This window comes from Myxine glutinosa, chromosome 7, assembly GCF_964187855.1.
Source record: "Myxine glutinosa chromosome 7, kmMyxGlut1.1, whole genome shotgun sequence".
Classification (NCBI taxonomy): Eukaryota; Metazoa; Chordata; class Myxini; order Myxiniformes; family Myxinidae; genus Myxine; species Myxine glutinosa.
Window position 1 is genome coordinate 101,924,127 of NC_136267.1, and position 15,665 is coordinate 101,939,791.

At 49.3% G+C, this 15,665-nt stretch overlaps 1 protein-coding gene across 1 annotated transcript in view; it reads right to left on the reverse strand.

Moving 5' to 3' along the window:
• The window catches only part of MBTPS2 (membrane bound transcription factor peptidase, site 2), a 73,008-nt gene that overhangs the window by 29,155 nt on the left and 28,188 nt on the right, over positions 1-15,665 (reverse strand). The window contains exon 8 of the mRNA XM_078782071.1: positions 5,836-5,936. Coding sequence (XP_078638197.1) covers positions 5,836-5,936 — 101 coding nt within the window. The remainder of the gene's footprint in view (positions 1-5,835; positions 5,937-15,665) is intronic.

The window sequence follows — 15,665 nt, forward strand, 5'->3', positions numbered from 1 at the left end:
CCTGACTTGAATCCAATTAAACGTTTATGGCGTGACTTGAATATTGCAGTCCATCGACGATCCCCATTAAACTTGGCAGAACATTAACCTTGGCAATTTTCAAGTGAAGAATGGGCAATGATTTCACCATCTCACTGTGCAAAGCTGGTAGAGACCGACCCAAAAAGACTCGTAGCAGGCATTGCTGCAAAAGGTGCTTCCACCAAGTACTGAACTAATGGGGCAAATACTTTTGCAACCAGTGAATTTTGATTTGTACACGTTTTTTTTTTTTTTCTTACAGGTATTCCTGACATGTAACCTCCTTCAACAACAACAGTATTTCGTTTGATCTCTTCAGTTATGAATAAAAAAGTTCATTTGGAAAATATTTCTACATAATTCATAAATCATCTAAGTGTGCCTTTATTAGCTGCAGGTGAATACTTTTGCAGAGCGAGCGGTATTCACGAGCGGTATTCAATGACAAAGGACGGACTATAACCGAAACAGGCTCGGACAGGCCAGGCCCAGAAATGTCAAAACGAAGGTTACTGACCTTGAAATGATAGAAAATAATGTATAATCAGTTATGAGGTTAGTTAGCTACACAATACCGAAAATTCGGTGAAAAATAAATTGAAAAAAAAAAAATGGAAAAAAAAATGAAAAATGAAAAATCGAGCTCCGTGGGGCTGGACACATGACATTCGCCTGAGCCCTGAACCAAATATGGAAACCCCTGTCAGATTCCACCAAACCCCTCAGAGAGGATGTAGCTTGAACTCGATTACCCCCTAAAAAGACATCTTTTTCGGGCGTGGCTCCACCCACAATGGGCGCAATACGCCCACTCTTGGCAGGACACAACGAGATCATGATAACCTCCCACCCAAGTTTCATCAAGATCAGATGATATCATCGGGTAGTTATGCTGTGGACAGACAGACACACAGACAGACAGACAGATGCACACACGACGAATATAGTGGTCACTTGATAACTCGTGAACCAATATATATTTTTTAGAAGATGCTGGCCTGTACCAAGACACGTTTACATCTTGAAAACTTGGTGAAAACAAAATTTGCAGCAGGCTTGCTACGTTATATCAATCAATTGTTAAAAGTATTTTATGGAACACAAACTTTAAAAAAAAATTTCCATCAACCCTGGACCATCAGTGGAAAACTCCTTCTTCTTCTTCTTTCTTTCTTTTTTTTTTTTTTTTTTTTTTTTTTTTTCTTTCTTTTTTTTTTTTTTTTTTTTTTTTTTTTTTTTTTTTTTTTTTTTTTTTTTTTTTTTTTTTTTTGTATACAATATCGAGGCTCGTGAAAGAGCGAACATTAATCACACAGAAAGACAAACCGACACATAAAACATATAACATAGGGAGCGGTAGACAAGATGGGGAGAGAGGGGGAAGGACACAAACACAACATTTGAGAGCAGGGACCGAGAGACATGGAGACATCGAGAGATCTGAGAGAGGGCGAGGGCTTTGGGGGGGGGGGCGTGGGAAGGGGGCAGTGGGAGAGGTATAAAACATATGGACACTGCCAGGACTTCCAGGAAAGAAGTTGGAATTTCAAACAAGGTGGATCTGGGGTGAATTAGCGGGGGTAGAAAAGATCAAGGTTTTGGATGGGGGAAGATAAGAGATGGTGGTGAACAGCTGTTTTAAAGACCTGGAGGGAGGAGTGGGATTGAAGGGAGTGAGGGAGTTTGTTCCAGAGGCGGGAGAAAAGAGGAATGAAAGAGTGAAGGTGAGCGGAGAGCCGAGATTTCGGCAGTTTAACCATCAGAGGGTTGCTGGCAGATCTTGTGCGACCTGTAGGAATATTTGGGGGACAGAGCACAGAGAGAGCTGGGGGTGCAAGGCCGGAGAGGAGTCGGTAGAAGACAGAAAGACCACCTACCTGCCTGCGGTGAGTGAGTGAAAGGCCCTCAGAGATAGCTTCATCGCGGGAGATTCCAATAATTCTGAAAGCTTTGGTTTCAACAGCGTGAAGCCGAGCTAGGTGTGAGGCAGGAGCACCGGCCCATAGGGGAGAACAGTATTCCATTGAGCTGCGGATGAAAGCCTTGTATGTGGTGAGGAGCTCAGGTGTGCCGAGGAAGGACTTCGCACGACGGAGGATGCCCAGTCGGCGACTGGCTTTGGAGGCCAGCTTGGAAATGTGGTTTTTCCCAAGAAAGATCATGGCAGATAGTGAGACCCAAAATCTTGAGCGACAGAACTTCTTGGAGAGGATTGTTGAGAAAGTAGATGGGAGGGTTGTCCAGTCGATCTTTTCGGAGAGACATAGTAAGAGTGTGAGATTTGTCAGGATTGAAAGACATGTTCCACTTGTTTGACCAGTCTGTGATTTTGTCCAGGTCTTCAGAGAGTGAGGAGGCAGCAGACTGCCGATCTGAGGGAAGAGGAATGGAGCGGCAGAGAGTGGAGTCATCAGCAAAGAGATAGAGAGGATTTTCGAGAGAGTCAGAGAGATCATTGATGAAGACCAGAAAAAGCACGGGGCCCAGAACACTGCCTTGGGGAACTCCAGCCTGAACAGGAAGAGGAGATGAGAGAAACCCATTCAGGGCCACACGTTGACGACGACTAGAGAGGAAGTCCACCAGCCATGCGTGGAGATTTCCATGGATACCAAAGGAGGAGAGTTTGGTGAGCAGAGCGGGGTGCCAGACCGTGTCGAAGGCACGTGATATGTCGAGGGAGACAGCTCTAATTTCCTGTTTGGCATTGAGGACCTCCATCCATTGTTGAGACAGCAGAAGCAGCATGTCCAGAGTAGAGTGACCTGGTCTGAAACCAAATTGATGATCAGAGATCAAGCCATTGGAGAAGAGGAAAGATTTCATATCAGAAGCAATGATGGATTCCATGACTTTGCTGATAATTGGGAGAAGGCTGATTGGTCTGTAGTTGCTAGGATCTGTTTTTGCACCTTTTTTGTGCAAAGCGGTGATGTTGGCTGATTTCCAAGCAGATGGCAGTTGACCTTGAGCAAAAGAGAGGGTGAAGAGAACAGCGAGAGGGTGAGATAGAGCAGCAGAGCAGGATTTTAGGACCCGTGGGCTGATGCCGTCGGGTCCAGTTGCAGAATCAGAGTCGAGGGTTGACAGAAACTTTTCCACCTTGTCAGGAGGAAAGGACACGGAGTCCAGGAGCAGCAGGGTACGACTGGGTATGGTGGGTACAGAGAGGGATGGGTTTGGGACACAAGATTTAGAGGCAAACACAGAGTTGAGGCATTCAGCTTTTTCACGTGCGGAGTCAGCTGTATAGCCGTTTGAGGTAAGGGAGGGGATGGAGGGGGAACAAACACCAGAAACGGATTTGACCAGACGCCACCAGGATTTGGAAGAGGGAGACAGATAAGAGAGTTCGGTCTTGAGAACGGAGAGATATTGTTTCCTGGCTCTCCTGAGGGTGGACACACACTTGTTTCGGGCTTTGTGAAAGGAAATGAGATTCCCTTCCGTTGGATTTGCTTTCCAGGAGACGAAGGCAAGTTGTTTCTGGGCAACAGCCTCACCACAAGATTCCGTGTACCATGGACGGGAGGAAGGGTATGACAACTGAAGACGAGATGGGATAAATCTGTGCATGAGAGAGAGCAATTTACTTTGGAAGAATTCCCAGGATGAGTTGATGTCAGAGGTGGTAGAGATGGGAGACCAGTCCAGATGATTGATGGCTGCTTGAAGACCGTGCCAGTTGGCCTGAGTGAAATGCCAGACTCGTCGACGCTGAGCAGGCTCCCTGAGGATGGTCAGAGAGATGTCCACTTTAACAAGGACATGATCAGATGATCCGATCGGAGCAGAAGAAGAGCAGCAGACATTTTCAGGGAAGTTAGTCATAACCAAGTCCAGAAGAGAAGATGTTCCGTTGACTGAGATCCGGGTCGGGAAATTGACAGATTGTGTCAGTCCCAGTGAGTCGCAGAAGTCCTTTGCTGAGGAGCCATGGCTGGTGAGAGAGGTACCCACACCCAGCCAACTGGCATGATGACAGTTGAAATCACCACATATGAGGAAGAGAGAGTTGGGATGAGTAGATAGAAGTTGGTCCATATCATCAGACAGCGAGATGTAGATGGAGTCATCACTGTTTGGTGGACGGTACAACACACATATGAACAAGAGGTGGGAGCGAAGGGGAAGCCGTAGCCAGAGGTATTCCTGGGGGTGAGGTGGAGAGAGTGCAGTGCAGGGCGAGTGAGGAAGAGAGTTTTTGATAAAGATAGCAACCCCGCCTCCAGGACGAGGCTCAGGTCTATCATACCGGAGGAGGGAGTAGCCCGGGAGAGATACTATGGAATCAGAGACATCATAAAGGAGGAAAGTTTCTGTTAAGCAGATCACGTCTGGTTTGACAGAAGCAACCTGTATGGAGAGATCAGTTAAGTTTGAACGAAGGCCCCGGATGTTTGAGGTCCATACCGTTAATGAAGAGGAAGGGGGAGCATCAGATACAGAACAGGGGGGAGGAGGGGTAGGGTAAGATGTGGAAGAGGTGGAAGAGGTAGGGAGAGCTGTTGAAGGTGTGTCAGAGATTTCAGAATAGCTCGGAGAAAGGGAAGGATGGGGCGGACAAAAGGTTTGATGGTGATTGGGTGAGCCACAATGAGGTGTTATTTGAGGAGGGGGAAGAGCGAGGCAGAAGGTTGGGGGAGATGGAGGTGAGAGTTTGAAGGGGGAAGAAGCGGGGAGGACGCTTTGAGGAGGGGGAGTGAGCGGGGGGAAATTGAGAAGCAATGAGGGTGGGGAGATTTGAAGGGGAGGGGTGAGGGGGGAGTTTGGGAGGGAAGGGACAAGGGGAGGGATTTGAAAGGGATGGGATATGGGGGAGATTTGGAGGGGAGGGGTGAGGCAGGAGTCTAGGAGGGGAGGGGCGAGGGGGCGTCTTGGCGGGGAGGGGTGAGGGAGTAGTTTAGGAGGGAGGGGGCAAGGGGGGAGATTTGAAAGGGATGGGTGATGGGGAAGATTTGGAGGGGAGGGGTGATGGGTAAGATTTGGAGGGGAGGGGTTATGGGGAAGATTTGGAGGGGAGGGGTGAGATTGGATTTTTGAAAGTGTACGATTTATGGGAAACGAACATTTATTGCAAAATGAGTTTCTTGTGACCTTCGAGTTAAAAATACGTTTAAGGACGCTGGATGGAGGATGGAGTGCAGGAGAGTTTAGGGAATGTAGAACAAAGGCACTATAGGAGATGGATATTTTTTTTGGGATGAATTGATTTGGTGAGCAAGTCGAAAGCAGCCTTTTAAAGAAGAAGAAGAAAAAGGTGTTATAAAATATGACGGAATACATAACTTGAGGGGAAAGTGTAAACATTGAAGGTTAATGAGTGAAAACTATCTGGGGAAATGGGGGAGAAACACGTGGTCGAAGAACGAACGAACGAATAAGAATGAATAAACGAATGAGAACAGAGAAGGAAATGTTTTTTTTTTTTTTTTTTTTTTTTTTTTTGAGTTGAGATTTACACAAGGAAGTAGGCTATGGGTGAAAAGCCTGGGAATACAGAGAACGAAAGTTATTGGATCACAAACGACGGACCACTGAGAGAAAAACAAAGCCTCAAGGTTGTACAGTGCACACTGTACAAGGCCTTGCTCGCGGGCAAACAGGGCAATTTGTGACATATCAGGAACTGATTACCTTTTCAGAAGAGGCTGTTATAGTGAATTTCCAATGTCATAGTGCCGCTGTGCTTGGTGCTCATGATCAATAATAAATTGAACCCAAATTGATGTGAATTGCCAGCTTCCATCACTTTTTAACTATGCATGTGAGATACCAACTGTGTTCAGACAAAGGTTTAGTAAAACAACTGACCCGATTTCCTTGGTTTGTCATCTCTTCATGGCTGTAGCTGAAGCAGAGATTGGAAAGGCTACGATTATCGCAGCACTCGATATCACCAGTCCTCGAATAAACTGCAGCAAAAAGAAAAACAAAAAGTTATTTCATTTATCTTCCTAAGAGTTTGAGGCTCATGGAAGAGTCGAGTTATGCAAGCATTACTATCGAAGTAGTAGTACTAAACTATATTCTAAAAAAAAAAACGGGGCAATACCCCTGGGCGCTCACCTGGTAGGTCTACACTGACTAAAGGTATTTTAAACAGTATCACAGTATTTTAAACCAATTTCAATGGTTGCTGGAAGACAGGGCAATATGTACAATTATACTAACGTAATCATAAGATTTTAAACTAACAAACAAAAAATACCTATTTTGGTGGGCAACCCCCTACCTACCCTGTATAGCTCCTCAGAGCCCAATTTTTCTAATGACTAAAACAAATATTGGTACATCATGAGTGATGAAGGTTGTGGTCAAGTTTCATTGAAAGAGTGTTAGTAGTTTCAGAGAAAAGAGCAAATACATATTTTGGGGGTCAAACCTGGACCCACTTTGACCCCGATTTTAATGCTGCAAACAAGCTTGAGTTATCCCATCAGCAATATATCAAGTATCACTTTAGCCAAGTTTGGTCACAATCCCATCAGCAGTTTTGGAGAAGTTGCAAGTGTTTATGTTCAGACTGACGGACGGACAACGTGCCATCCCATAAGCTCCCTGGAACTCCATTCCAAGTGAGTTAAATAGAAAGTAGAATTTGACACAAATGAGTCAACGTATATCACTCCACCCACGTTAGATGTTTATGCTTCATCTCAATTAGGTCTTCACGAACTATTTAGCTCATATGGAGTTTGTGAAAAAGCATCTTGATACTGCAGGCATGGGGAAATATTGGTGGTGAGAGGATACAAAAATAATAATAACTAGCCAAAACCCGTGGAACATCCACGGAAGGGAGGATGTGGTGTATGGATAGAGTGTACCATTATGGATGGCATAGGGGAGCGCTCATGGGATCTTCTTCTTCCGTTAAGCTCCAATTTTTTCTCTTTAAGTTAAGTCCAATCAGTCCTCTCTGTTCGAAGTGCTCAGACCATGCCTTCCCACTCTCATACTTTTATTTCCGTTCGGTGTAGAAAGAGATTGACATATCGTTCGTCTGTTTTCAGCTCGTTATCTTTAAGCTTTCTTACGTCTCGCCACCCGCTACACCTCTCTGAGTTACGAGGATTTATGCAACGCACCCCGAGTATCGCAACGTCACTCCATTTAACTTTATTAAAATGACGATAAAGACGTTTCCTTATATATCCTAATTTAAAATGTTCAAGGGAATAAAAAGACCATTTGGTTCACACCACCCATGTTCACACCACTCGACTGTCCAATCAGCGGACGGCTCGCTTCGCCTTCGCCCAGCAGACGCCAATACGATGGCGTCGTATCGGCAGTTAATCGGATGCTTTTGGGCCCCAACGTCGGCTAATTCAGATTTTTCGAGTATGGCTGTACGTGATAAACAAAGAGCGCGGTTCGTAGATCGTAAATCCATGAGTGCCGTGGGCATCGGGTCACTGGGTGCGGCGTAAAAGGGATAACAAAGTCGAGTCCTTACGGTATTATTATATAAATAAAAGAAAAAGACGGTGCCAAAACCGACACCATTCACTGGTTTTGCTAGTGGGGAGGGTGATGACACCTTGCCAGGACTCAACACCAGACAAACGGTGGATAAGCTCCCTTCGAGAGCCGACGGCCATCCAGTACGGAGATGGTGTCTCCTAAAAAACACCCAATGGGGGTAGGAAATTTTATTTTCCACCTGGCCTAGTTAACCCCATCCTGCACAGTGGTCCTCCTCCTCCTGTGAAGAGGTTTCCTTGTTTCAGGACTGTGTGAAGGTTCTGCCAGTTTTTCCTCTTCTTTTTCTTTGTAGCACTTCACATTTAGTGGCTCTCAGCCTGGATTAGAGAAAATTTCAACTTAAAAAAAGGTCACGTGAAAAATTAAAAGTCCCTTGAGAGAGCGCATGAGGGATAGAGAAAAAAGACAGACAAGTAGAAGAGAGAACATCAGATTCTTCTAACCTGAGCTATGGTTTGCAAAATGATTTTCAAAGGGCACATGACCGACCTTTGATCTGTTGAAACTAAAATTTAATTAGTTCACCTTTGTATTACAGTCCATACGTGTCAAGTGAGGTTAAAACCTATTGAGTGGCTCATAATTGCAGTAACACAGATTTTCAATTAAAGGGCACATGACGTTAGGCCTTTGACCTTTTGAACCAATCACTCAATCAGTTCATCTTTACATCAGTACACAGCTGTACCAAGTCTGGTCAAAATCACTTCTGTGGTTCACAAGTTATCACAGTAATGAAAATCTGCTACTTTCAGCTAAAGGTCACATGCCCTTTGACCCTTTCAACAAAAAATGAATCAGTTTATCTTTGCATCATAACACACCTTTGTACCAAGTTTCTTTGAAAAAAATCCCTTCAGTCGTTCACAAGTTATAGCGGAAAAATTGATCACAGGCAAATGCACAAACACACGGACAACGGACGGACAGATAACCCAAAAACAGAAAGACCCTGGCTTCGGCGGCATAAATATTATACAACAACGAAGCTTGTGGGAGAGCTAAAACACAGAACAGAACACTGTGGAAAGTGAGAAAACAAAACAGCAGGGAAGGGGTACAGATTCAACAACAAGGAAAGAACAAGACAGTGTAAAACGAGAGAAACCCTAATTTTCAACTCAACTGGAACATGGTTCCAGGGAGCTAATGCGATGGCGCATTGTCCATCCATCATTCCGTCTACACTTGCAACTTCTCCAAAACTGCTGATGGGATAGTGACCAAACTTGGCAGAAATGATATATGGTATGTTGCAACCCAAGTTTGCTCAAGGCATTAAAAAAAAAAATTCGAGATCTAAGGGGGTTTACCAGGGGCTAAGTGGGTCCAGATTTCACCCCCTCCCTCCCTCCTAAAAAAAAATAGGTACCTGTATTTGCTTTCGTCTCTGAAACTACAAACGCAATTTTGAGGAAGCTTGACCACAACCTTCATCACATCATGAATGTACCAAAGTTTGTTCACGGCATTAGAAAAATTGGGGTCTAATGGGATCTACGTGGGGTGGGGGTGAGGGGTTCCCCCCAAAATAGGTTTTTTATTGTTTGCTTGTTCAAAGTCTCATGATTGCATTCGTATGATTCTACATGCTGCCCTATCTACTAGCAACCATTGAAGTTGGTTTAATACACTGTGATACTGTTTAATATACCTTTAGTCGGTGTAGTATACAGTACTGCTTTATTCCACCAGGTGAGTGGCCAGGGGTATTGCTCCTATTTTTACTCCAGAAATGACTAACAAGACTTACAAAGGTAAATGCAGTAATGCAACTGTAACTTGCTATTTTGCCAACCTGCTTTATCCTTCTGATGGCACAAGGGCTGCATTCAGCCTGAGAAATGTTCACATTCAAATTGTCAAGAAGCAAAATGTTGCCCAATTTAATACAGCAGATGACAAATCAATTATCAAATTATGGGAATTTAAAATATCGAGTACCCTTGTGCTTTTTCTGTTTTCAATCAATGATACATGCATGCCACATGCTCTTTCGACTTCTTTTTTTTTCAAATGGAAACAGTGGTATGTTTAAAGTCCACATTAAATTACAGTCAAGAAGAAAAGGACAATTATGAGAGTGTTTGAGAAGGTGACACTACACCCCACGCAGAGTCCTTTTCTTATGAGCTCAATTTACTAAACATCTGCTGAAGATGCACTTTCACCATCAGGCTCCATCCAGTGTGGCCCCTCCAAACTTGGCACTCAGATTTACTTGCCATTGAAAAAGTGAGCATTTAGATTTCATGTGCAACCATCTTCCTAAAAACACTTCTGGTGATACAATAACGTAATGACACACAACCTGTGGAAACTGCCAAATAAAACATGTCTATCGACTCAAATTTGCCTCCTTTCTTTAAGCAGATTCCATATGGTTGCATTCTACAACTGGAGGGTTCCTAGAACATGATACTCCGCATAGTGTTCAAGTATATACATTACTTCAATTTAAAATAAAATAATGACATTAAAGATTGTTTAAAAATAATTCTGAAAGTTTAGCGCTATTGAAGCAGTCTTATACATCACCCTATTCAACATGTCCAAGTACTGCTAAATGGAAGGGTTATGAAAGTGCAACGAAGGAGATTTGTGTTCTGCAGTGGTCAAGTTTATAATTCAATTTAAATAAAACAAGCGTTACGCCTAGGTCCCCCGTCGGTGAAGTGATGTGAGTTGACAAAGTGGAAGACGCAGGGCGGCCATCTTGGATTTTGATGTGGCGACCCAATTTTCAATAGCGTTCTTCCTTATGCGTAGATACACCCACAAACCAGATTAGAAGTTAGTAGTTCGTTTATTTTTCAAGATATTTCGCTCACAAGGTTCAGACATATATATGGTGGCGGCCATCTTGGATTTTGACGTGGCGACCCAATTTTCAATAGCGTCCTTCCTTATGCCTAGATACACCCACACACCAAATTAGAATTCGGTCCTTCGCTTACGCACGCACGTACGCACGTACGCACGGACGCACACACGGACGGAGGGGAAAACCATAGTCCCCCTTTCGCTCCACGGTGCGACGTGGGACAATAAAGATTGTAAACGTCATATCAATAAATAAATTCCAGAATTTATGACAATACGCGCAGTGTCTTTTACGCCACCATATCTAACACGTTATATTAGTTTTTTGCACCTGTTGTTTGTGTCCTGTATGACATCCAAAAAAAACCAGGAAGTTACCTGTTTGGAATGATTTTAAATTTTGTTTGACTGCCAGGCAGACAGACTAAAAAATTATCTCACTCCACTCTGTGCATGTGTGATCGGGACGAATTCAGAGCCAAAGTAATGTTAAACAGCCAGTTCGTTTTCCGATTCATGGAAAAATACTACATTCAATTTAAATAAGTTGTTCCTTGATCATAAACTGACATTTACAGACAGACGGATAGACATTAACCAGTTGCTTAACCATGCGCATTTCACTTCACATGTGCGGGGTAATAATGGCATGTAATGAAAACGCAGAAATCCATTTGGCAAATCTGGGCCAAATAACAGTGGGTCGGGTACAGCGTTCCATAAAAACTATAGCATTTGGAGATGTGCATCAGCCACCATATAAAAGCGAGGTGGAGGAATGAAAAAAAACAACAAAAAAACAGGGTGAGTAGTATCTGAAGAGAGATGGTAGAAAAGAGACCACTAACTGCAACAGAAGGCAATAGGTCACATTCCTCTATTTGTGGGAAATGCTTACGATGTTGAAAGTTTCAGATAACAAACCATTTCAAACCTGTCTCCCTCCTCCAAATCCTGGTGGTGTCTGGTCAAATCTGCTTCTGGTGTTTGTTCCCCTTACCTGAAACATTGTACCCTTACCCTTTACTCCATCTCCTCCCTTACCTCAAACGGCTAAACAGCTGACACTGCACGTAAAAAAGCCGAATGCCTCAACTCTGTGTTTGCCTCAAAATAGTGTCCCAAACCCATCTCTCTCTGTACCCACCTTGCCCAGTCGAACGCAGCTGCTCCTGGACTCTCCTGACAAGGTGGAGAAGTTTCTGTCAAACCTCGACTCTGATTCTGCAACTTCACCAGACGGCATCAGCACATGGGTCCTAAAATCCTGCTCTGCCGCTCTATCTCACCCTCTCTCTTTTATCTTCACCCTGAAGGAGCTGGGGCTCCCACGTCGATCGGAAGAATGGACGCGACAAAAAGCTGGAATTCATCCGAGTTGCTTTAATCAAACCAAACACTCAGGCACCCTGAAAAGCCCGTTTATCGGGCAGCAATATATATACATATTATCCCGGAGCGTTTGCCCAGGAAAGGCGAGAGGGGGCGTGGCCCAGCGTCCTGGCTGCGGCCTGGCAAGTTGAGGGCGAGCCTGCCCGGGCATGCCCGAGCGTCCCGACCGAGGCCTGGCAAGTTGAGCGCGGGCCTGCCCGGGCGTCCTGGACGAGCCCGGCATGGTGATCGCTCCGCGTCCTTGATAGGTGCAAGGCGATTGTGAAAACCCAGCGGTAGCCGCTACACACGTCCCCCCAGAATCGACTTGCACCGGCAGGGTCAATTTGAGGGGGGTCCTGATGACCCGGCCGAAGCGACCCCTAGCGGGTCGTGGGAGGGGGTCCGGTGTGGTGGTGGGTGGTCGAGTGGGGGGCACCGTGGACGGGGGGCGGCCTCGCCGCGGCGGAAGGGCCACCCGTGGTGGGTGGTCGACGTCCATGTGCGCCGGCTTGAGGCGGTCCACCGCAATCCGGTCCGACCTGCCGCCGATGTCGATGACGAACGACTTGTCGTCCCGTCGCAGCACCCGGAAGGGCCCGTCGTACGGCGGCCGGAGTGGCCCCCGATGTGCGTCGTGACGCACAAAAACATACTCCGCTGTGCGAAGTGCTGGGGGGACGTAGGACTGGGGGTCACCGTGGTGGGATGTTGGCACGGGGGCAAACCGTCGGGCGGCCTCCTGGAGGTCCGAGCGCTGGTGAGCTGCGGACCAGGGACTGGTAGCGTCGGGCACGAATTCGCCCGGGACGCGTAGCGCCTGGCCATAGACAAGCTCGGCGGTGGATGCCTGGAGGTCCTCCTTGGGGGCCGTGCGGAGGCCCAAAAGGACCCACGGCAGCCGGTCGGCCCAACCGCCGTCTTGAAGGCCGGCCATGAGCGCGGCCTTCATGGAGCGGTGGAATCGCTCGCACAACCCGTTTGCTTGGGGGTGGTAGGCCGTAGTACGGTGGAGCTTGTCCCCCAGGTTGCGGGCGACCGCGCCCCACAGCTCGGAGGTGAACTGTGGTCCGCGGTCTGAAGAGATGTCCGCCGGTGCGCCGAAGCGGGCGACCCAGGTGGCGATGAAAGCCTGCGCCACGTCGGCGGTGGAGACGAGGGGAACGGCCTCCGGCCACCTGGTGGTCCTGTCCACCATGGTGAGCAGGTGTGTGAACCCCCGTGACGGGGGGAGGGGGCCCACCAGATCCACGTTGACGTGGTCGAAACGTCGTTCGGGCATGGTGAAAGGTGCCAGCGGGGCCTGGGTGTGTCGGTGGACCTTGGCCCGTTGGCAGGCCGTGCAGGTGCTGGTCCAATCGCGGACGTCCCGACGAAGGCCGTGCCAGATGAATCGCGCCGACACCAGCTTCTGGGAAGCTTTCCGGCCCGGGTGGGAAAGGCCGTGGAGGGAGGTGAAGATGCGGCGTTGCCAGGTGACGGGCACGATGGGGCGAGGCTGGCCTTGGGAGACGTCGCAGAGCAGGACAGTGTCTGCGAAGGGGATGTCGGCCAGGCGGAGGCCCGTGTCCGCCGCCCGGAGGCCCGGAGGGCTTGCACCGTGGTGTCGGTGGTTTGGTCCGCCGCCATAAGCGCAAAGTCCACGCCCAGGTGGACCGCGTTCGCGCTGGCCCGGGAAAGACAGTCGGCCACGGCGTTGTTTTTGCCGGCGACGTGCCGGATGTCCGTGGTAAACTCCGACACGGCGGAGAGGTGGCGCTGTTGGCGGGCCGACCACGGCTCCGTGACCTTGGCCATGGCGTAAACCAACGGCTTGTGGTCGACGAACGCCGTGAAAGGTCGGCCCTCCAGGAGGTGGCGGAAATGGCGGACGGCCAGGTGTAGACCGAGGAGCTCCCGGTCAAACGTGCTGTATTTGAGCTCGTTCGGCCGGAGCTGCCGGCTGAAAAAAGCGAGTGGCTGCCAAACCCCGTTCACCCATTGCTCATGTACGGCGCCCACCGCGTAGTCGGAGGCATCCGTGGTGAGGGCGATGGGAGCGTTGAGCACCGGGTGAGCGAGCAGTGTTGCGTCGGCGAGGGCCCGCTTTGAGCTTTGGAAGGCCGCATCCATTGCTGCGGACCAGGCGATGTTGTGCCTGGCCGGCTTGCCCCGGAGGGCTTCGTAGAGGGGCCGCATGAGTTGAGCAGCGCGGGGCACGAAGCGGTGATAAAAATTCACCATTCCCAGGAATTCCTGCAGGGCCTTTATGGTGCGGGGACGCGGGAACGTGGTGATGGCCTCGACCTTGGTTGGCAGCGGCACGGCCCCGTTCTTGGTGATGTGGTGGCCCAAAAAATCAATGGCCGTCGTGCCGAAGTGGCATTTGGCCGGGTTGACGATGAGGCCGTGCTCGCTGAGGCGCCCGAACAGTGTTCGGAGGTGGAGGAGGTGCTCGGCCCGGGACGTGCTGGCGACGAGGATGTCGTCCAGGTAAACGAAAAGGAACGGCAGGTCACACAGCACGCCGTCCATCAAGCGCTGGAACGCCTGAGCTGCGTTCTTGAGACCAAATGGCATCCGCAAGAATTCGAATAAGCCGAACGGTGTGATGACTGCCGTTTTAGGGACGTCGGCCGCCCTGACAGGTACCTAGTGATATCCCCGTATGAGATCAATTTTCGAAAAAATGACCCGTCCCGCCAGACGGGCGGAGAAGTCTTGGATATGCGGGATCGGGTACCTGTCGGGGGTGGTAGCGTCATTGAGACGGCGGTAGTCGCCATACGGGCGCCATCCACCCCCCGGCTTTGGCACGATGTGCAGTGGCGAGGCCCACGCGCTATCGGAGCGCCGCACGATGCCGAGGTGCTCCAACGCGTCGAATTCGGCCTTCGCCACGGCGAGCTTGGCTGGGTCGAGGTGGCGGGCCCTGGCGTAGACCGGCGGGCCCGTGGTTGGTATGTGGTGCTCGATCCCATGCCGTACTGCGACGGCCGAAAACGTCGGCCGCGTGAGGGCCGGGAACTCCGTGAGCAGGCGAGCAAACTCGTTCGCCGCCGGGACGGCGCATGCCAGCTCGGTCGGCGCGGAGCTGCTCAATGTGCATACCAGGGAGCTGAAGGTTTCGGCGTTGATTAAACGACGCCGTTGGACGTCCACCAGCAGTCCGTGTGCGCAGAGGAAGTCGGCGCCTAGCAGAGCCATGGGCACGTTTGCGGTTACAAACGTCCAAGCAAAGCGTTGGCCGCCGAAGCAGAGGGTGACGTTGCGCGGGCCGAAGGTGCGGATGGTCGATCCGTTGGCCGCAACCAAGGAGGGGCCGCAAACCGCGGATTGCCTGTCCTGGTCAGAGGCGGGTATGACGCTCAGTTGGGCGCCGGTGTTGCACAGGAAGCGCCGTCCGGACGCTTTATCCGTGATGAACAGTAAGTTGCCCGTGTGGCCGGCGCTCATGGCTGGTAATGAACGCCGGCCCGGCCGTTTCCCGGCCTGCCGAAGGTGCACGGGGGTCGGCATGTCCGGGCCTTCTGTCCGAACCTGGCATGATAGTAACACCACGCTTGGTCAGGTGGAGGCCCTGGTCGTCGTGCTGGAGGTCTCTCGAGGAGAGGTCTCTCGAGGAGGCTCAGGGCGCGGGCCGCGGTGGCCGAACCGAGCGCTGCTACCACATGGTGGAAGCGGGTGTCGTCGGCCGTGATGCCTCGCAGGGCGAACAGGGAATCCGCCTGTGCGAACCAAACCGCCGCGTGAGCCTCCCAGAAGGTAGGCAGTTTAAGGGCGACTGCCGTGTCCATGTCGGTAGGTCACCAATGAAGGAGCTGGGGCTCCCACGTCGATCGGAAGAATGGACGCGACAAAAAGCTGGAATTCATCCGAGTTGCTTTAATCAAACCAAACACTCAGGCACTCTGAAAAGCCCGTTTATCGGGCAGCAATATATATACATATTATCCCGGAGCGTTTGCCCAGGAAAGGCG